Source organism: Pipistrellus kuhlii, unplaced genomic scaffold (genome assembly GCF_014108245.1).
Source record: "Pipistrellus kuhlii isolate mPipKuh1 unplaced genomic scaffold, mPipKuh1.p scaffold_m20_p_19, whole genome shotgun sequence".
NCBI classification, from domain to species: domain Eukaryota; kingdom Metazoa; phylum Chordata; class Mammalia; order Chiroptera; family Vespertilionidae; genus Pipistrellus; species Pipistrellus kuhlii.
The window spans coordinates 13,144,283-13,166,437 of record NW_023425504.1 but is presented as its reverse complement, the minus strand read 5'-3'; the positions used below and the strand labels follow the sequence as shown (position 1 = coordinate 13,166,437).

At 49.5% G+C, this 22,155-nt stretch overlaps 1 protein-coding gene and 1 non-coding gene across 2 annotated transcripts; one reads left to right on the top strand and one right to left on the bottom strand.

Annotated features, from left to right (window-relative positions):
• Positions 1 to 3,547: 3,547 nt before the first annotated feature.
• LOC118722241 lies at positions 3,548 to 3,820 on the bottom strand. Its single transcript, XR_004988944.1, has one exon. It is a non-coding gene; the product is annotated as a small Cajal body-specific RNA 13 (non-coding RNA).
• A 1,363-nt stretch (positions 3,821 to 5,183) lies between these two features.
• SASH3 (SAM and SH3 domain containing 3) lies at positions 5,184 to 21,621 on the top strand. The gene is made up of 8 exons (XM_036443242.2): positions 5,184 to 5,533; positions 13,330 to 13,425; positions 14,099 to 14,245; positions 15,618 to 15,759; positions 18,120 to 18,268; positions 18,399 to 18,608; positions 18,755 to 18,905; positions 20,086 to 21,621. Exons 1-8 carry the CDS (start codon positions 5,477 to 5,479, stop codon positions 20,274 to 20,276), a joined length of 1,143 nt encoding a protein of 380 aa, XP_036299135.1. The 5' UTR covers positions 5,184 to 5,476; the 3' UTR covers positions 20,277 to 21,621.
• Positions 21,622 to 22,155: the final 534 nt, after the last annotated feature.

Genomic DNA, 22,155 nt, shown 5'->3' with positions numbered 1-22,155 from the left:
GTGTGTGTGTGTGAGAGAGAGAGAGAGAGAGAGAGAGAGAGAGAGAGAGAGAGTGAGAAAGGTGAGAATAAGGATAATTTGAGGCCCTGACCAGTGTATTCAGTGGTTAGAGCATCAGCCTGCACACTGGAGGATCATGAGTTCGATTTTCGACCAAGGGCACATACCTGGGTTGCAGGATCTATCCCCACCCCCAGTCAGGGTGCCTGTGGGAAGCAACCAATTGATGTGTCTCTTTCACATCAGTTTCTCTCTCTCCTCTCTCTCTCCTCCTCAGTTCCTTCCACTCTCTAAAAGAAAAGAAAAATCACTGGAAAAATCTTCAGGTGAGGATTTTTTTTTTTTAAAAATAATCATTTGGGAAATTTTCCCAAATATACGTACCCTGGCTATCCAAACTCTTACTCTCTCAAATCAGCACTGTACCCATAACCTTCTGCTAAATTGGGATCTCTTAGGGGATGCAGGTGGGGTCCTGCTCTATATGAATGTAGCCTATAAAGACCCTGTGTCTTTGGCAACTCTGTGTTCCCCTTGAGGGTTCAGATGGCTCTCTCTATCAGTGGACCATCCCTCAACACACACACAAGCACACACACACACACACACACACACACACACACACACACACTACAATACTGGTGCTAAATTAAGGTTTTCTTGCCCCACATTTATACTGGTCACATCTTTGCAATAATAATCCCAATTTAAACTATAGTCAAACCTCTATCCATGAATGCTCGGATATGGAGGGCTCACTAAGGGATTTGAGCATCCTTGGATTTTGGGATTTGCGAAGGGCCCTGGAACCAATTCCTCCCCCTCCCCATACTGAGGGATGACTGCTTAGCTCAGGGGGTTCTGTCAGGATTAATGTAGTGCTTGGCAAAGAACAAGTGCTGGGCAAATGTAAGCTTGCTGCCCCACCTAGGATCAAACTCCCAGGTGCAAAGGACCTTGACAGCTGTTTCTATCACATCTCCTCAAGGTGCCTTAGCACAGCCTCTGTCCAGAGCTAGGTCTGCCAGTCCATTATCAAGTTGGAGTTGGCCTTGTTCAGTAAACTACTGACGCATATTACTTCTTTAGCTGAGGGCTCTGTGTACCTAGTATGCAACTTATCAAATGCAAATGTGTTGCCCAGAAGGAAAACCTGTTTTAAAAGTGTTTAAGACCCATTGGCCAGCTGGGGCTTAACCTAATGGGACTCAGGCCAGAGCAATCTGCTGGAAGAGCCCTGGACTCCCAGAAGTGGGTCTTTGGGCCAGTAGAGACAGATCTAAAAAGGCAATGGAGGGCTGTACTGAAACCACTGAAGTCTGGCCCTGACTGGTTTGGCTCAGTGGCTAGAGCGTTAGTCTGCAGACTGAAGGGTCCCAGTTCAATTCCAGTCAAGGGCATATTGGAGGTGCAAGAGGCAGCCGATCAATGATCCTTTCTCATCATTGATGTTTCTATCTCTCTCCTTCTCCCTTCCTCTCTGAAGTCAATAAAGATATATAAAATAAACAAACAAAAACACTGAAGGCTGAACTTCTCTCTGTGCTCTTCTCCGAGGTCCTCTCACACACCCGCCCCCGGCTGCCTTTTCCCAGGCGGCCTGGTTAGGTGGCTGCCTTTGAAGACTGCGGTTAGAGTGTGAGCTCAGCAAGCTGCCTGGGCTGAGCAAACAGGAAGTGGGCACATCCTGTGCGCGGGCCAGGGACACGGAAGGTTCTGTGAGCTAGTGGCTCCCTGCCTGGCCACTCCTGGCTCCCAGCCCCACCCCCACCCCCCCACCCCCGCACCCCCGTCTCCCCTCCACACACACATACCCCGCAGGCCTTGCAGCTGCAGCCCTCACGCGGCATCTCATGAGGCTGTGCTCTGGGCCCTGATAGCACCACCCCCAGGCACCAGAGGCCCAATGGGTCCCCTACATCATTGTCAGGGCTTCTTCCCATGTGGTACAACCTCAGCAGTTTATGAGCTGGGCCTGACAGACAGGCCCAGGCAGACAGTGAGGGGCTTTCAGGCTGGAAAACGCAGGCCCGCAGGGAGCAAGTCTATCTTTTCATGTATCTGCCTGGCAGGCTGAGCCAATGAAGTGTGGTTTCAGTTTGGAGAGGACTTAGTCTTTTCTGAGTTCACCTCAACTTATAGATGGTCGGAGGGCATGGGGCAGGCTAGAGGGTAGGAGGGAGGAAGTCACGAGAACATCTTGGGAAAAGTGGAGGGCCAGCTAGGGATTTCACAAGTGCTACAGTGCAGAGCTTTAAAAAGATGTACACTGAGTGGCCAGATTATTATGATCTCTAAACGCATAATAATCTCGCTACTCAGTGTATATTCTACATAATAAAAGGCTAATATGCAAATTGTCCCTCCCCCCCCCCCCCCCCCCCCCGACCAGGAGTTAGACCAGCAGGCAGACTGGCCAACCGCCCATGTCCCCTCCCTGTGGCTAGGCTGGCCAGACCCCACCCATGCATGAATTTCATGCACCGGGCCAGCTAGTATATACGTTAGAGGCCCAGTGCATGAAATTTGTGCATGGGCTGGGAAGGGTCCCCTCAGCCCAGCCTGCACCATCTCCAACCCAGGAGCCCTCAGGGGATGTCTGACTGCTGATTTAGGCCCAATCCTTCTCACAATCCTAGACTACTGGCTCCTAACCACTCACCTGCCTGCTAGCCTGATCGCCCCTCACTGCCCCCTTTGCCGACCTGGTCGACCTTAACTGGCCCCCTGCTAGCCTGATCACCACTAACTCTGCCTGCCAGCCTGATCACCCTCAACTGCCCCCCCACACACACATACACACACTGGCCTGGTTACCCCACACAGCCTGTTAGGTTGTCTATTTGGTTGCAATTGTCGCTTAGGCATATATATATACTGAGTGGCCAGATTATTATGCGTTGAGAGATCATAATAATCTGGCCACTCAGTGTATACCTTTCATTAAAAAAAAAAAAGATATATACCTTTTACTTCAGGATTTCCCTTCTGGCAATCTATCCTAAGGGGAAAATTGTGAATGTGAATATTTTCCTTAAAGGTGTGCAATGAAGAGTAAAAATATTTATATATTAAGCCAAGCTAAGTTCATCAGTAAGAGCCTGGTGAAATAATCATGGTACAGCCACACAATGTAGTTGAAAAATCTTTCATAGTGTGAGAAAATTTTAATGATACAAGCAGATACCAACACAGTTTTTGAAGTGTAACTTTAAATTTTTTAAAAAAATATATTTTATTGATCTTTTACAGAGAGGAGGAGAGAGGGATAGAGAGCTAGAAACGTAGATGAGAGAGAAACATCGACCAGCTGCCTCTTGCACACCCCCTACCGGGGATGTGCCCGCAACCAATGTACATGCCCTTGACTGGAATCAAACCTGGGACCTTTCAGTCCGCAGACCGATGCTTTACCACTGAGCCAAACCGGTTTCGGCAAACTTTAAATTTTTTTAATATTAATAAATAAATAATAAAAACAAAATAAAATATATTAAAACAGTTTTACTTAGGTATAATTGACCTACAATAAACTCATTTTTTTTTCATTTGTAGCAGTACTTAGTGTCCAACAGAAACCACTCCGTCTGTCAAACAATATCTCCACTGCAAAGCTTCTCTTACTGTTGGTGGATAGATAATGACACGGACAGTCACTATCACCGTGGCAACAGTGCCCAGGAACTATCAGAGGAAAATTGCACATGGAAGGCTGGTTCTAGAGCAGTCATGCCTCAGCTTCCTCCGGGGTATGCTTTTCCTGCAAGTCTGGTGTGCCCTCGGGTACCACCAACCCAGTGCGGCTCTAAGACTGCAGACTAAACTCACATTTTTAAATATATATTTTTATTGCTTTCAGAGAGGAAAGAAGAGAGAGAGAGAAGCATAAATGATGAGAGTGAAGCATTGATCAGCTACCTTCCTGCATGCCCACACTGAAGACTGAGCCCACAACCCAGGTATGTGCTCTGATTGGGAATCTAACTGTAACCTCCTGGTTCATAGATCAATGCTCAACCACAGAGCCACACCAGCCAAGCAAACTGCACATTTTTAAAGTATATGATTTGAGTTGTGACATGTGTATACACATGAAGCCATCACCACAACCAACATAGCGAACATATTCATCACCCCAAAAGTCCTTCCCCTCCCTGCCCCCAGCCACTGATCTGCTTTCTGTGCAGTATGACTTTTTTAAGCACAAGCGCGCACACACACGTAGTTAAATGCTCAAAAACAGGGGGGGGAAAAACCTTCCAAACAGTATTGAAGAATGCTTGTTGAGCATGGGATATTTGCTGGTGGTGTGGAGTTGCCTGCAAATGCTTTTCTTTTTCATGGTGATGGCTTTTGAGGTGATAAATATATAGGCGATGGCCACAGGGTTTTTACTCTAAGGTGTGACAGCTGTGGTGAGGATGACTGTAGGCAGAGGGTGGTAACTGAGAGGTAAAGGCTGTAGAGTTAATGACTCTAGGAGTGATGATTGTAAGGGTGACGGCATCTGTGGGGGTGATGGCTGTAGCAAGTGTTTGTAGGGGTAATAGCTGTGAGGATGATGGCTGTGCAGGTCATAGTGGCAGTGATGAGGCAGATAAAGGAAGATGGCTGAGGGGTGTTGATAGGGTAGTTCTAGCAATGATGGCTGTAGCCATGCTGATGTATAGTTATAGGGATGACTGCAGAAGTGATTGTTGTAGGAGTGATGGCTGTAGGGATGATGGTTGTAAGAATGTTGTGGGGATACTGACTGTAATGTCTGTAAGGGTGATAGTTGTGAAGATAATGATTATAATGATGAAAGTGGCAATATAATGACTGTATGGGTGATGGCTGAGGGTGTTGACTGCAGGGGTGGTTGCTATAGTGATGATGGCTGTAGGTGATTCTGACAGCAGTGAGGATGACTACAGAGATGATGGTTGTAGGGACAATAGTAGTGGTAGTGATAGAAGTAATGACTGTGATGCAAGATGGCCAGGAGCATTGGCCCAACAGGCAAAGAGATGGCCCAAATTCTGGTTTCTGGATTCTGGTCAAAGAGACAAGAGGCCTGAGTAAGTCATATTAATGTCATGTTGATTGGCCACCTCTGGGGGATGGAGCAAAAGGACTGGTGATGATTGACATGAGATGGCAAGGTAGGGACTTTTCTCTGCTTGTTCAACCCAAGAGCCGTCTGCATCAGAATCTCTAGAGACTGAAGCTAGGACTTCCTTCCTCCCTAGGGCCCGACAGGGGCTGCGATTGCTGTAAGAGCAGGTCACGTGGTAGGTTTCCTGTATGCTGCTGCCGCTGGGTGTCCATGGCCCTCACACCCAAGCAGCTACTCAGCTACCGCAACAGTTGGAGTGGCAGCCCGAGGTTCGGTTCATGCTGTGCTCCCTGGACAGTGTTGGTGAGGCTGAGCGAGAGGCCACCACATCTCGACACCTAGGAGAGTAGGGAAGGAGCGTCAGCAGGTTCGAAGACCATGTTGCGCCGCAAGCCATCTAACGCCAGTGAGAAGGAGTCCACTCAGAAGAAAAAGGTGAGGAGCATCTCTGGGAACTCACTTCTTCCTTCCCTCTGCTCTCATAATCCAGTTCTTCGACTCAGAAGTGGGAGGACCAAAGGCCATACCTTGATTCTGTAGGCAAGGGCTCGCTCCCAAGAGCAATGGGACAGGGGCCCAGAGGTTACTAGAATATCAGAAGTTCTAAAGAGACTTTCAGAATTCCAGAGATATGGAGTTAAAGAATATATTCTTAGAAGTCTAGATTATAGAATTTAATCCCACGATGATGAGGTAGAGACCTTAATATTAAGGGCTAGACTCCTAGACTCGAATTTGAGAATCACAAAATGCAATTCTCAAGTTGAATCCGAAGACTGTACTTGTCTCTCCCCTACACTGGTCTTGCCACTGTTTCTGTGTGAGCATGGTCTCTCAAAAGCCATCTCAATCAGAGGGTCCCGCTGGGCCACCCCACTTGAGCTATTATGCTCCCGGGACCCCACTATTGGGTTATAGCCACATTCTATTCACTTGGTTCAGTTCTGTGGAAGCTCCCCTGACCCACGGGGGAGAAATTATTTGTTAAGAATGAAAAATGAAGCGGGTTAGATGGGGAGTAGGAGTGATGGTTGAGGAGGAACAATTTAAAGGAGAGATTTTAGAGGCCAAGAATAAAAGCAGCTGCCATGGACAACTGAGGTATTCATATTCATAGAGCTAAAGCCGATCTGGAAGATTCCTTGAAGACTCTGCCAGATCTAAGCTTCTCTAGTTGGATTTGAGGATTTCTAGACTTAATTATTTGGTTTGATTGTAGGATTTTCCCAGACAATCAGCAAGTACATCCCACATATCCGGTGGAATCCTAAAACAATCCCAAAGCAGGCCTGAACCAGGACCAAGAGGTCCAAACCTAGCCACAGGTCAAGGTCCAGGGCCTCCAGTCCCTCTGTTTTCCCCAGAGCTCAGCACAGGTGCCCTATGGGGGAGCCCCCTGGTCAGGAGAGCACCTCCTAGCCCAAGGCTGAGCTTCAGGTCACTGGTGTGTGCATCCTGCCCCATCTCAGCTCCTGGGGTGGCTGCCACTTCCCTCTATACTCTCCTCACCCCAGTTGCTTCTGTAAGGTTGCAGTGGAGGTGGGGGAGGTGGCATGAGATTTTTGAGTTTTCCCACAGGCTCTGTCACCTGCCTGTTCAAGCCCTGCACAGCACTGGACCTAACAGACTTGCCATTGACTGTCTCTCTTTGGCTAGCGGTCTGCTTCCCCTTGTTCTCTGCCTAATGGGGATGGGAAGCTGAGGCTGCAATAGACACTGCTAGGCCCCAAACCACAGGGTAGCTGAGCTGCAGCAAAGAGTCTGAGAAAGAGCTGACACCTTAACACTAGGACCCTGTGCTACCTCAGGCAGAGGTGCAAGGCGCACACAGAAGCCAGATTTCCTATCTTCTTTCCTCACTTCCATTATCCCAATTCTGTGTTTGGCCACTGGGCGTCTGGAATTTTCTCCAGCCTTTCCTAGGAGAAGCAAGTCCCATGTGGTCCTCTAGGGGAAGATGGTCCAGGCAAAGCCACTCCTAGCCACAGCCTGAGCCAGCCTTCAATGCCACTCTCCAAGCCTCAAACCTTGGAAGTACCCTTAGAAAAGCCAATGTATGCTTCTAGAGGGTGAAAGTATCTTCCCTGGGCCTGGAGGCAGTGGCTGGCTCCAGCACTGTGACCTTGAGAAAGTCCCTTCCCCTAGGAGGGTAAAATGTCAGGGTGGAGGAAAAAGCACAAAAGCAAGCAAGACCTCTCTCTCCTGCCCTTGCTCCTCCTCCCAGGCCTTCTAAATTGAGAAAGTGTGTGCAGGGGACAGGAAAGCGAGTTGGAATCCTACCAAGTTCGAGCTGTAGGACCTTGGACAGTTCATTGGCTTTCTTTGGGCCTCAGTTTCCTCATCTCTGAAGGGGGGGGGATAGCTCCTGATCTGTCCACCTCAGGAAGTTACATGGGTCACCTGGAACAACAAATTCGAGGATGCTTTGTCAAGTGTGTGCATGTGCATATGAGGTGTTGCATCCTGTCAGCATGGGTGGGGGTGGGGAGCTCACGGGAAAGAAGAACAAGCCTGAGTCCCAGCCTTGAAGTGGAGAAAACAAGATTTAATAGCATCAAGAACCAGCACTGAGTGAGAACTCATCAGGATCAAGCACTATGCTGTGCGCTCCACTTATCTCTTAGCTCCTTGGCTGCTGCTGCTGCTGCTTCTTCTTCTTCTTCTTCTTCTTCTTCTTCTTCTTCTTCTTCTTTTTTAAAAACACATATTTTATTGATTTTTTACAGAGAAGAAGGGAGAGGGATAGAGAGCTAGAAACATTTATGAGAAACATCGAAAAGCTGCCTCCTGCACACCCCCTACTGGTGATGTGCCCACAACCAAGGTACATGCCCTTGACGGAAATCGAACCTGGGACCCTTCAGTCCGCAGGCCTTTTGACAACCTTGTGAGTTAGAGGCAGATATTGTCTTTATTCCTATTTCAGGCCAAGACTCAGAGACTTACCCAAGGTCACCCAGTAGGCTACAAAGCAGAAATCCAAACCAAGATTTGTCAGTCTCCAGAAGGTTAACCCTTTCTCCTTCTACTCTCGTATCCCCTATTGATTTCAAAAGCACTAGAAAAATGTGATGAAAATGAAAGACTGAACCCATCATTAAGAGAACTTTGCAGGGAAGACCCAGATGACTATTGGTTGAGGGACTTTCCAGGTCGCAGAGGCAAGAGCAAGCCCCCTAGGATGGTGGGGTCAGGATGTGGCACCTATTGGTCATCATGGATTGAGGAGGCCCCTGATTGGGGATGGGGACATGCTCCTTGGCAGATTTTTGCCTCTATTGAGATCTCTCTCTCTCTCTCTCTCTCTCTCTCTCTCTCTCTCTCTCTCTCTCTCTCTTTCTCTCTCTTTTTCTCTCTCTCTCTCCTCTCTCTCTGTATTCCCTATCAATTTTTAGAGTGTAGGAAGTGGATTGAGGTTTGTCCTGGGATCACACCCCTACTTTTCATCACACCCCAAGCCTCCTACCAAGGGAAATGGAGAGGAGTTATAGTGTCCACATGTTCTTTCCTTCCAGTCTCTCCCTGCTCCTCTCTCCCAATCCCAGCACACTACATCCCCCTGACTTCCTTCCTACGAAACACCTCTAGCAAGACATGCCTACCAGCATGCATTTTGTATTTTCAGTGGCTCCTCATTGCCCACAGGCTAATGCCCAAGTTCCTTGGCATAGCTAGCAAGGGTTTTCCATATACTTTTCTGTTCTACCTCCCATCATGTGCCCTGGCATGCCCACCATTCCATCACCACACTGGAATGTTTCTAAGTCTCACAATTGTTTAAACCTTTCCCAGAAACTCCTGGACAAATCCTGGCTCCCCTACATGGCCCAGCTCAAATCTGCCTCCTCCTCTATGAAACCCTCCTGAGCCCTTCCTCCTCCATACTCTAATCTTCTCTCCCTGTTGCTCCCTTCAAATGCCACCTGAATCGCCATTGCACTAAATTCAGTGTGTGTGTGTGTGTGTGTGTGTGTGTGTGTGTGACTTTGTGAGCCCTGGGTGCAGCAACATGCAATCTTCCAGAGTCATAGACATGGGTTCAAACTCCTGCTCTTTCTTCTTCCAGCTGTGTAGCTGTCTAGTGTACTTTGTTTCTCTGAGTCTCAGTCTCCTGAGCTAGGAAGTGGGTATGTAAAACAGGGCTGTGGTGAGGTTGGAATGAGCTGGTACACATGAAGCACTTAACAGGATGCCAGGCGGAAGGGAGGTGTTTAACCCCTGGTTACTGGATTCCCATGCACACATGGCCTGGCACCTAGAGCTCAGATGGTGCTAGGTATGTGATTGGTACAAGAATAAGTTGAGCGCATAATTGAGGGGATACCTAGGTGGGGAAGGCAAAGCTTGCTTAGGAAGCAAGGGAAAAAGATGGCGCTGTGAGGTCCTGAGAAGGTGATCAGGGAAGGCTTCCTACATGGGATAGTGCCTTTAAAACTGGATTTGAAAAATCTATTTATATTTGCACAAATAAGTGCATAAATCATAAGTGTACCACTCGATGAATTTCCATAATGAACATCCCCATGGAAGCAGCACCCAGATGAAGAAATAGAACACTTGTCCTAACCGGTTTGACTCAGTGGATAGTGCATTGGCCTGTGGACTGAAGGGTCCCAGGTTTGATTCCGGTCAAGGGCATGTACCTGGATTGTAGCCACATCCCAGTGGGAGGTGTGCAGGAGGCAGCTGACCTATGTTTCTCTCTCATCAATGTTTCTATTTCTCTCCCTTCCTCTCTGTAAAAAATCAATAAAATATATATATATTTTTAAAAAGAATAAAAAGTAACAGAACACTTGCAACACTCCAGCAGCTTCCACCATGCCTCTGCCAGTCACCTCATGCCATCTTTCTCCAAGGGTAGCCACTAGCCTGAGTTCCAACAACATAGATAAGTTTGGCAGGCATTGAATTTTCTATATGAAGAACCATATAGTATACTCTGGTGGCTGGACCCTTCTGCTCAAAAGTGTATCTGAGAGTCATCCATGTTGTTGGGGAGAGCTGTACTAAGCTCATTGCTATGCCCTAGTGCCTTGTGTGACTGCCACTACTCATGTATCCATTCTTTTTCCTTTCTAAAAATTTTTTAAAATATACATTTTATTTATTTCAAATAAAAAGGGAGAGGGAGAGAAAGATAGAAACACTAAATATGAGAGAGAATCATTCATCAGCTGCCTCTTGCACACCCCACTCTAGGGATCGAACCCACAACCTGGGCATGTGCCCTGACTGGGAATTGAACTGTGAGCCCCTGGTTCATAAGTCAACGCTTGACCATTAAGCTATGCCAGCCAGGCTCCTGTATCCATTCTACAGTTGATAAGCCTGTGGGCTGTTTCCAGTTAAATCAGATTTTGAAGGAAGGGAGAAACTTCAGTTGACAGAGTGTAGGGTGGATTGTTCCAGGCAGGAAATGCCTGGTGAGAGCCTGGAGATGGGTCAGAGGAAAAGCTAAGCCATACACAGACATTTGGACATTTGCTGAGGGGTGGCTGTATCAGGCACTCACTCCCTTCATCCTCTCAGCAACACGGTGAGGTAGGTGCTCTTGTCTTCATTTTACCCATGAGGAGACGGAAGCCCAGGGATGTGAGGAACTCACCCAGCTTTACACAGCTGGTCAGTGGCAGAACCAGGATGTGAACCTTTGCCTGCTGACACCAAGTGAAGGGACTGGGGTCCAGGGAGGTTAAAGAACTCGCTGAAGATCACATATCCCAAAGTTGAACTTAGTGAGTGACACCCGACACCAGAAAAATGCTTCTTTCTAAGAGGTCCATGAATTACCCTTAAACATGAAAAATGTTTGGTTCTACCACCCTCCTGGACAGGACCCCCAGGAAAACCTCCCCTCAAACGGAGGACAAGCATAAAATACAGAGGCTCAAGGATTTCAATTCCTACCTGGGTTACTTCAGAGACACCCCAAGGTATTCAGGATATCTGCCCCTAAGAATGAAGATTGGCCACTCTGGTCGGCCCCCACTCTTAGTCACCTGAAGAACTATACAGCCCTTTCCATGTTCCTGGGCTGAGGATCCACCAGCAGCACCCAAGTCCTAGCACCCCCCCCCCCCACACACACACACAGTTTCCTCTGCTGTTAGCTAAAGCTGGGCTGCAGGGGCCCTGAAACAAGGTCCCAGGAGCCAAAGGTCCCCCTCCCAGCCCCCAGACTGCAGATTAATGACAGGAAAAGGAAAGAACTGCGATTAGAGGAAGGCCTGGCAGAGTTTACTCTGCCCCAACAAAGCTCACTTCTGGCCCCACGCCTGCCCTCTTGCTTGCTTTCCAGACCTGCCAGTCCCTGGGGCTTCTGGGGCGACTCTCAGCCTCCTGGTCTGCAGACCAGGCCAAGAGGTGATGGAGAGAAGGTCACGATAGGCCCCATTGACCTATAAATAGCAGCCCAGTCTGTTGCCCACCCTCTCTCTGTTCCCTCTTTTCCAGGCAGTAAGAGGAGGAAGTCATCGGGGCAGCTGCATCCTAGCAATACAAGAGGAGGAAATCAACAGAGAGCAGAGAGAAGGGGAAAGAAAGGGAGAAAAAGAGGAAAGAATAGCGGGTGGGGGAAAACAACGAAGGAGGGTAGAAGGCATACATGGGAACCAGAGCAGCCGCCCCATAGTCATGCTTGTCCTTCCCACTCGTGGACCTCATTTTTGGCTCCCCAACATAGCATGGAAGAGGCTTCCTGATGGAGGCCACAGGTGCCCCACCCAGGAGGCCCTCGTGGTTCCAGTGGCCAGTTACTTGGCCTGACTGCTGACCCAATTTCTGGTCAACTAGCTTGTTGCAACCTCTAGTGTGGCCCCTGACCCTGATTGCTAACTCGCCTCGGGTCAAGACCCACCAAGAGAACAGAATTGCTCTACTGCAGTCCCCAGGAACTGGGGCCAGTGGTGTGTGTGTGTGTGTGTGTGTGTGTGTGTGTGTGTGTGTGTGTGTCGGGGGGCAGGTGACATTGCCCCTGCCGTAAGAGGTTGTCACTGGGACCCCCTTCTTAGGAAAGAGGATGTGAAACTTTCAGCTTTGTGCAGGTTTGGAGCTTTGGTTCCGCAAGCCCTTATCTCCGGTGTCTGCAGTCTATCCCGCTCTATCTGTCTGGCCATCTGTGAACCTTGGTTCCTGTGTGTATCTGTAGTCTTGACTGTTGTTCTTGATTCGGGCTTCTTGTGTTGAAAGCCCACCCTCATTACCTGTCTGGCCCTGGTTCCCGCGGCCATCTTGGCATGTGCACACATACACAATTAAGAAAGCTCATTTCCTGAAAACTGTCTCATCAGCACAAACAATAGGTCAGGCTGAAAAGTCCAAAGCCCCAGCACCTGTCAACAGTAGTCATGTCATCACATTGGTGGCTTAGGTTAAAAGCTGAGGTAAAGAAAGAAAATGGCAGCTTTCTCTTACTCAATGACTGCCAGTCATTTGTGTCTCAAATCTGTGGGCACCTTCTCTGATGTCTTCTTTTGTTGTTGTTGTTGTTGTTGTTGTAGTTGTTGTTAACCCTAGCCAGAGGATGTTTTTCCGTTGATCTTTTAGGAAGAGTGGAAGAGAGAGGGAAATAGAGAGAAATATCAATATGAGAAAAATACATCCTGCACTCGCCCCAACCAGGGCCTGAGGAGCCTACAACCAAGGTACCTTCCCTTGACTAAAATTGAACCCAGGACCCTTTGGTCCACAGGCTAACACTCTATCCACTGAGCCAAACCAGCTAGGGCTCCAAAGGCTTCTAATGTGGTTTTCCAGAAAACCTAATGTCAGGTCTTACAGACTCCTGGGGGGGAGCCCGCCCAGAGCCCAGAGCCCAGAATCCAGGCTGTGGGATTTGGGAGGGTTTGCTCTGTTACATAAAGTCGACACTATTGTTCTTGCCGAGGTATGTCTAGTAAAAAATATGCTTTTGACTCATTTATTGTTTCACATCAGGGTTCTGGGGAGCAAACTTCAGGTGAAAAAGTGGCATTCATCTGAGGCTTAACTGAGGCTCTTGATGTCACAAGCTTGCTCTGGGGCAGGTATTAGAGGCCATTTTCTGTTGTTGAGCAGGATGAAGCCAGATATCTTTAAGGTCATCTTGGTGTTTTACCTCAATAGCCCTGGGACCTCAGGGCACGTGTGGCTCTATCCAGCCCTGGGGTGTGTGTATGTGTGTTGGGAATGGGAACAGCTTCTTACAGCCATTTTAGCACCACTGATTGCAACACCTCTGCTTCTTCCAGCTCTCACTGCAGCGCTCCAGCAGTTTCAAAGATTTTGCCAAATCCAAACCCAGCTCCCCAGTGGTGAGCGAGAAGGAATTTAATCTGGATGATAATGTGAGTTTCAGAGCTTCCTTGGAGTGGGGGGCTGGCTGCAGGCCCTGGGCAAGGGAGTGGCTGGAAGGGAGAAAGGCAGGGAGGAGGGGAAAGAGGATGTTTTTAAAAATCAAATTGTTGAACCTATTACATATGTCCCCTTCCCCCCCAACCCATAGACTCTTTCTAGTCTACTCCTGCCCCCCTCAAACACACCCCAGGCCTCTATCACCCTATTGTCTGTGTCCATGGGTTATGCATATATGCATACAAGTTCTTTGGTTGATCTCTTCCCACCCACCTACCCCTGCCTTCTCTCTGGATCTGTTTTGTTTATCAGTTTATTTTGTCCATTAGATTCCACATATGGGTGAGATCATGTGATACTTGTCTGGGAAAGAGGAGATTTTAGGATTGTTGAGGCAAAGTTTGCGTAAATTCAGAAGGTCCACCTCTCCCACCCTTCAAAATCCTGGGCCCTAAGAACTCACCTGCATCTTTTTCAGTTACAAATTAATTATCAAATTAATCACCCATTAATAGGGCTGAGGACAGAACTGGAACTAAAAGGGAAGGAGATAGGAACTTCCCATTCCCACCCTTCCATCCTCTGCTGGGGCCCAAAGGCCTCCTTCTATCCCTAAGTTCTGGACACAGGCAGTCATCAGAGTTCCTGAACTTCTTGTTGTCACAGATTCCAGAAGATGACTCAGGTGTCCCTACCCCAGAGGATGCCGGGAAAAGTGGCAAAAAGCTGGGGAAGAAGTGGAGGGCTGTGATTTCCCGAACCATGAACAGGAAGATGGGCAAGATGATGGTGAAAGCCCTGTCGGAGGAGATGGTGAGGCCTGGGATCCAGGAGAAGGCGGGGACAGGTCCCACTCTGACAAGGTGTGAGCATGGCTACCTTGACAGCCACTGCTCAGATACCATGTCTGAAGGCTCCATTAAATATGAGAAGGAAGGTTATGAGGGAGGGGAGCTCACTCAGCCATGGACAAGGCACCTTGGTCCAGAGGGAATAGAATTAGGGTCTAATGAGGGATGAAGGTTGGAGTAACAGGAGCTTCCTGAGGAGGCAAACCTGCGGGAAGTGGGCCCCTGGGATTGGGAAGGCTTGATTCAAAGAGGGGCCCCTATGAGAGAAAATTTGAGAAGGCTGGCTTTGGCCCAAGGAGGGAGGGTACGACAGACATCTGTGGGGCAGTCACAGCCAAGCAGCTGAAGTCACACAGTGATTCTGGCATGTTCTGGAATCAACTATTGATAGTACTGGCTTATACCAGCTCAGGAAAGCAGCTGGCCAAATTTTCAGGAATTTTGCATGGAACATAACATTATTGAAAATTAAATGATATAAACTAAGAATTAAATAAATTATATTAAAAACAAAGGGACTACAGTCAATGCTCAAAACAGATCCCTTCCTAATTCTTGGACTGCCTTTCATTGTTCTCTATGCCCCTGAAATTATTTGCATCTATAGTCTCTGTGTGGAGGAAATAGCCTATGATGATGCACTGCTTGGTCAGTGACTTCACTGTAGTAGTCAAAGGTAGTTAACTCTTCAGCACCACTGAATGTTGGCCATGGTTGAGAGTATTAACAACATAGGGATTGATGACCTCTACACATAAAGGAGGAGTTCCCTCTGCACTAAGGTATTGGGGAGGGGGGGCAATGCTTTGGAGTCAGGTGGATTTGAATAGCGCCTGGGGCCTGGCCTTGGGAATGTTCCTCTATTACTTCTCATCTGAAAACTCGGGACAATCAAGCACTTGTCCTCAAGTGAGGATTGAATGAAATGACAGATGTGCTTGGCACATGGGCGCACAGTCAAAGGTAGTAACTCGTCAGCACTTACTGTCTGCGTGACTGTGCCCCAGCGACAGCTCAGAGACCAAGCTCTGGCACCAGCCTTCTCTGTATGTGCAATGGCTCTATCCACTGAGCCAAACCATATAGGGCAACAATGGCACTTAAAATGGACAGAGTATATTCACAGGGCCTCATTCTGTGAGATGGGAGGGCAAGGGCTTTTCATTCCCACCTTACAAAAGAGGAAGCTAAGGCTCTGAGAGTGCCATGTAAGCTGGGGCTCTAGTCAGAGCCCAGTTCTCTGTCAAGCCCAAGCCTATTTCCTCTGCACCTGGGCTACCCCACTGCACCCCAAGAGAGACTGCTCAGGGCTTCCTGTCACCCTTCCCCTGCAGACAGACACTCTGGAGGAGGGCTCAGCCTCCCCAACATCTCCAGACTACCGCCTGGACAGTCCTGGCCCTGAGAAGATGGCACTGTCATTTTCTGAGCAAGAGGAGCGTGAGCTGCCAGCACTCAGCCGCCAGACATCCACTGGTAAGTAGGGTAGGTGTGGGGAGTCTGGAGAAAAAGACTGGGTTAGGGCAGTACTGGTCATTGTCTGGGAGGGGCTAAGAGAAATGAACCTTTATGGCTTACCTGCTGGGAACTTTCCCAACACTCTTCATGTTAAATCTTTATAACTTCATGGGGCCAGTACTATTATTATCCCCACTTTATTGATGTGAAAACTTCTGGGAGACCCGTACGTCACACGTGGTTCAGGGTTCCGGATCAGGGTTTCAATTCAGGATTTGGGTTCTGGAGAAGGCCGCACACAAAAGAAAAGAGACTAGAAAAGTACTAATTTGGGAAATGGTGGGCCAGGCAGGAGCCTACCTCTAGTGGGAGGACGACCACTAGGCTCTGACCTTGCCATCCCTTTTATTGAGACTATGGGATACACCTATAGTCCTTAGGCAGGTTTGGGATATACCCATAACCCTTAGGCAGGTAATAGTCAGATTATCATATCAGTAAGGAATTTTAAAAATACATTTTTTTGATTTTTTACAGAGAGGAAATGAGAGGGATAGAGAGTTAGAAACATCAATGAGAGAGAAACATCGACCAGCTGCCTCCTGCACACCCCCTACTGGGGATGTGCCCTCAACCAATGTACATGCCCTTGACCAGAATCGAACCCGGAACCTTTCAGTCCGCAGGCCAACGCTCTATCCACTGAGCCAAACTGGTTTCGGCATCAGTAAGGATTTACATGAGTATTTGATGGGGAAGTTGCCTCAGTTACCATTGTCTCAATTAGATGGGGAGTGGTCGGCTTTGACCTTTCAGAGCTTCAAGTTTGACCAGCCTTCTACATCTTTCTATTAGTGAGACAATGATTGGTTTCCGGCACAAACTGAGTCTCAGGGAGGTTAAATGACTTGCTCGGGGGACCCAGTCTTGAACTCAGTTCTGCCCTAAAGGAGCTCAGTTTGCTGTCCCCAAGCCTTGGAGGGCTCAAGAGCAGAGGAAAGTCCCCCTTGCCTGCTTTTAAAAAAAATACATTTTTATTTCAGAGAGGAAGGGAGAAGGAGAGAGAGACAGAAGCATCAGTGATGATAAGAGAGAGTCATTGATGGGCTGCCTCCTGCACACCCCACACTGGAATTGAGCCTGCAACCTGGGCATGTGCTCTTGACTGGAATTGAACCTGAGACCCTCAGTCTGTAGGACGACACTCTACCCATTGAACTAAATCAGCTAGGGCTCCCTGGCCCTCTTGAACCAGCCCACTCCCACAGTTCTAAGCAGAGCTAGAGGTTCCAGCTGCCTGGGCCTCTGTCATCCCAGGCTGGTGTGAGGTATAGAGCCTCTAGCTGTGAAGATTCAACCTCTTGGACCCCAGACCTTGGATTGCTGAACCTAGGGCACCTCTTGGCATCTTCTAGATGTCCATGGGGCTAGGCAGGAGATTCTGAAAGAGTGACTGAGGCCTCTGAGCTGCAAACCTTCAGAGGCACTGCCTTTCCCGCCCCTCAGGCTAGTTCCAAGTTACCTGTTCTTTCTCTAGTTTCCCAGACCTGCCTGATCTGTCACCCCTCCCGTACACTGAAAGCCATCTATAATAATAAAAGAGTAATATGCTAATTAGACCGGACATCTTCTGGACATCTTTCTGGATGTCCTTCCTGACGAAGCCAGGGCCAGAGGGAAGCCAGCCCAATCTGGATGCCTGCCCGCAGCTGAAGGAGGGAAGCCTGGGTCCTGGGTGCCAGAGGGAAGCTGGTGCCAGCAGCTGGGGGGGGGGGGGGGGAGGAAGGCCTACTCTTGCATAAATTTTCATGCATCGGGCTTCTAGTTTAAAATAAGCTTCATCCTGCTCTTCCCTGAGAGAAAGACCCATCTGAGTTTCCAGGTAAGTGGACACTGAGTTTTATTAAGTAAAGAAAGTTAAATATTAATGAAGGATGTGGCTTCCTGGGTGGAAGGAGCACTAGAACGGGAATCAGGAGACCTAGAGCATAATAGACCTAGTGTTGTCAATTATAAGATGAGATGGGCAGGCCATTTGGCCTGTCTGGCCTCACTTTTCCTCATCTGTTCAGTGGAGTGTTGGCCCAATTGGTTTCTAGAGGCCTCCCAATGTACCTGTTCTTTGGGCTCTGAGCCATTTCTCCTGCGATCAGCTGTTCTCGTGTCTAAAGCCTCAGAAGTGAAGCTGTGCTCCTGCAGGGTGGCCCAGGAGATGGGCCAGAATCCCCGCCACAATGTGAGACTAACCAGCACCTAGCTTTTCCCCCCACGGTGTAGCCCTGGGACTTCTAGACAGACTCCCTGCAAGGCACCTGCTGAGCGAGGCCCCCGCTGTCCTGGGACAAAGGTGACTCTCCTCCCTGCCCCGTGTCTTGCAGGCAGTGAGTTCTGCAGTCCCAGCCCCGGCTCCAGCAGCTTTGGAGAGGAGCCACCTGCCCCCCAGTACACAGGGCCCTTCTGTGGCCGGGCCCGAGTCCACACCGACTTCACTCCCAGCCCCTATGACCACGACTCACTGAAACTACAGGTAAGATTGGCCTCCAGGCCCCAGGCTGCGTGCATAGAGGGGCTGGACTGAGTCCGGGTAGGACAATGTCAGCAGAAGCTTCGGGACAGCCCTGGCCTCTCTCTTAATCCACTCTGTCCTTCTCCCACAGAAAGGTGATGTGATCCAGATCATTGAAAAGCCGCCTGTGGGCACGTGGCTGGGCTTGCTCAATGGCAGGCTGGGCTCTTTCAAGTTCATCTACGTGGATGTGCTGCCTGAGGAGGCTGTGGGGCCTGCCCGCCCCAGCCGCCGACAGAGCAAGGGCAAGAGGCCCAAGCCCAAAACTCTGCATGAGCTGCTGGAGCGCATTGGCCTGGAGGTCTGACCTTGGGCCCGCCTTAGTGGCTAGAATCAAGGGACTCACCCTTATCCCAGGGATGGTGGCCAGGGCACATCAGCTAAGTGAGGAGGGATGGCTTGGGAGGTTTGTAAACTGCCTAGCTGGTGGTCTGCCTCTGCCCACAGGAGCACACCTCCACCCTGCTGCTCAATGGCTACCAGACACTGGAGGACTTCAAAGAGCTGCGAGAAACACACCTCAATGAGCTGAACATCACAGACCCACAGCATCGGGCCAAGCTGCTCACTGCAGCTGAGCTGCTGCTGGACTATGACAGTGAGTAGGCTTTGGAGCTGGGTGGGGTTCCCCTGGCAGTCCAGGGAGGGGAGGCATCTGCCCCAGGGCCCTGTGCAGTGGGTAGGAAGGCACTTTCCGCACGTATTTTCTTACTTTTAAAAATATTTTTATTGATTTCAGAGAGGAAGGGAGAAGGAGAGAGAGAGAGACAGAAACATCAGTGATGAGAGAGACTCATTGATTGGCTGCCTCCTGCATGCCCAACACTGAGGATGGGCATGTGCACTGACCTGGAATCAAACCCTGACCTCCTGGTTCATAGGTCGATGTTCAACCACTGAGCCATGCTGACTGGGCCCCTTTCCACACTTTAATCCCAGTCTCAGGCAAAGATTGTAGGGAGAAGGGGTTTTAAAAATGATTGGGCCCCACTCCCTTTGGGATCCCAGGGGAGACGTAAGGCCAGAGAAGGTAAGGCAAGTACTCAAGGCCTCAAAGCAGGGCAATGACAGAGGCAGGTTTCAGGGCTCCTGGCTTAGTGCTGAGAAGTTTGTTCTTTTTAAAATATATATATTTTTATTGCTTTTTTATGGAGAGGAAGGAAGAGGGATAGAGAGTTAGAAACATCGATGAGAGAGAAGCCTCGATCAGCTGCCTCCTGCATGCCCCCTACTGGGGACGAGCCTGCAACCCAGGCACATGCCCTTGATTGGAATGGAACCCGGGACCCCTCAATCCCCAGGCCGACGCTCTATCCACTGAGCCAAACCGGTTAGGGCAAGAAGTTCAAGTTCTTGCCGAAACCGGTTTGGCTCAATGGATAGAGCGTCGGCTTGGGGACTGAAAGGTCCGGGTTCGATTCCGGTCAAGGGCATGTACCTTGGTTGCGGGCATATCCCCAGTAGGGGGTGTGCAAGAGGCAGCTGATCGATGACTCTCTCTCATCGATGTTTCTAACTCTCTATCTCTCCCTTCCTCTCTGTACAAAATCAATAAAATATATATATTAAAAAAAAAAAAAAAAAAAGAAGTTCAAGTTCTTGAGCCTGGAAACTACAAGAAGGGCAGAAATGGTGACAGGTGCCCAGAGGGAGAGACTGCCTACAGTGTCCTTACCCCCAGAGCCCCTATTCCCACACAGGGCTCCCTGGGGTTTCTGACCCACTCCCTTCCAAGGCCCAAGGCCCCATATTCCATCTCCCACTCTTGTCCCTGGCAGCCGGCAGCGAGGAGGCAGAAGAAGGTGCCGAAAGCAGCCAGGAACCAGCAGTGCACACCCTGTCAGACCCCAAGGGGGACATCCCACGTGACTCAGGCTGCTTCGAGGGCTCAGAGAGCGGACGCGATGAGGCAGAGCTGGCAGGCACTGAGGAGCAGCTGCAGGGCCTCTCTCTGGCCGGGGCACCTTGAGCGCAGGTGGTGGCGGGCCAAGGCTGGGCCCGGGCAGCACATTCAACAGGGATGGGCCCGGCCTCCAGAGGTGGCCCAAGGTAGAGGACTGGCAGAGGACTGGCGCCTAGTCTGGCCCTGCTCCCCTTTCCTCCCCCAGTAGCAGCTGGCCAGGGCCTGCAGGTTTGGCTGGAGTGGATAAGAAGCCGCTGAGGACACACCACACCTGCCGCCCCCCCCCCCCCCACTCTCCACCAGCTACTGACAGTACAGCCCACTCTGGCCACGGCTACAGCAAGTGGGGGCACTGAGGGATCACCTCACTCGTCCCTCAGCAAGAAGGCCTCCAAATCCTCCTCACTCCCTCAGCACCTTCCCCTAGGGCACTGTTCCTGAAAAGGGACCAAGAATTTCATGTCTGTCTCAGGACCCTAAGGAAGTTGGCCATTTAAAAGGATTCTAATTGATCACGGGGAAATCCAGATTGTCCCCAATAAGGTTTGAAGAGAGCGACATGTACATTTCCTACTTTCCTTCTCCTTAACTTCCCTATAGGTTTAGCCACTAAATCACTATGTGACTCAAATCAAATGCCTTCTCCACTTTGGCTCTAGGACTGGCTGGCATTAGAATGGGTAGACCCTGAGGGCCTTGCCAACTTGGGCATTCTGTGACATTAAATGTCTGCTCTCCTGTTACCTGGGGCCCAAGATACCAGTGGGGCTTACAAGGAGGCTGGGAGACCTCAGGCTCCCAAATGAAATACCTGCTCCTGCTCATCACTTCTATACCTCCCCACTTAACTCAGGCTACACTGCAACTTACTCCAGCTTAAAACAGTGCCCATACCTTATAGAGTGTGCACTCCCCCTTTCCACTCCTGGCCCCCTCCAATGAAGCTTCTCTCAAGGGTGATGGCAGATGGCCAGACCCGGCTTCCAAAGAGAACATGGTCCATCAGAAGCCAGATGTAGGCGCGGGCCCTGACTTGGCTTCTTGTGTGGGTCCTTACAAGCCAGGGAAGCACAAACTTGACATTGGGGAACCCATTACCCCACTTTGCTTGTTAAAGGCTTTAATGTGCCCTGAGCTCCCGAAGGGGAGGGATAGTATCTATTGGTGGGAGGCCTCCCTTGACCCTAGTACCGAATCTGTGCTCTGAAGTCGAGTAACCCTTCCCCAGGGCCAAACTGGCTCAGGGACAAACAGTACCTACTACATCCAGGACTGCTGGCTTAATGGACACATTTCTGGACCCACTCTTGGGAACTTTGGTAAAGCTAGCTTGTGGGGGGAAGGGATTAGTGTGCATATTAGGGGGGTGAGGGGAGGTAGGTTGGCAACAATAAATGTAAGTCGAATGAAATTATCATCTTATTATCTTTATTTGTTTGTTTGGTTATCCTCACCCCAGGATATTTTTCCATTGATTTTTTAGAGTGGAAGGGAGGAGGAGAGGCCAAGAGAGAGGAACATCGGAACATCGATGTGAGAAAGACACCATTGGTTGCCTCCCGCATGTGTCCCAACCAAGGCTGGGGCTCCAGCTTGCAACAGAGGTACCTGCCCTTGACCAGAATCAAACCCAGGACCCGTTAGTCCAAGGGCCAACCCTCTATCCGCTGAGCCAAACTGGCTAGGACTCCATTTATCTTTCTTTCTTGTTTTTCCTTTTTTTTTTAATATATATTTTATTGATTTTTTTACAGAGAGGAAGGGAGAGAGATAGAGAGCTAGAAATGTCGATGAGAGAGAAACATCAACCAGCTGCCTCTTGCACACCCCCTACCGGGGATGTGCCCACAACCAAGGTACATGCCCTTGACCAGAATCGAACCTGGGACCCTTCAGTCCGCAGACCGATGCTCTATCCACTGAGCCAAACCGGTTTCGGCTCCAT

Excerpts from the sequence above, each read along its gene's own strand:
- SASH3 (XM_036443242.2), top strand. The coding sequence starts at position 5,477 with ATGTTGCGCCGCAAGCCATCTAACGCCAGTGAGAAGGAGTCCACTCAG. Across the intron at positions 13,426-14,098 it reads AATTTAATCTGGATGATAAT|ATTCCAGAAGATGACTCAGG; the intron begins GTGAGTTTCAGA and ends TTGTTGTCACAG. Across the intron at positions 14,246-15,617 it reads AAGCCCTGTCGGAGGAGATG|ACAGACACTCTGGAGGAGGG; the intron begins GTGAGGCCTGGG and ends CTTCCCCTGCAG.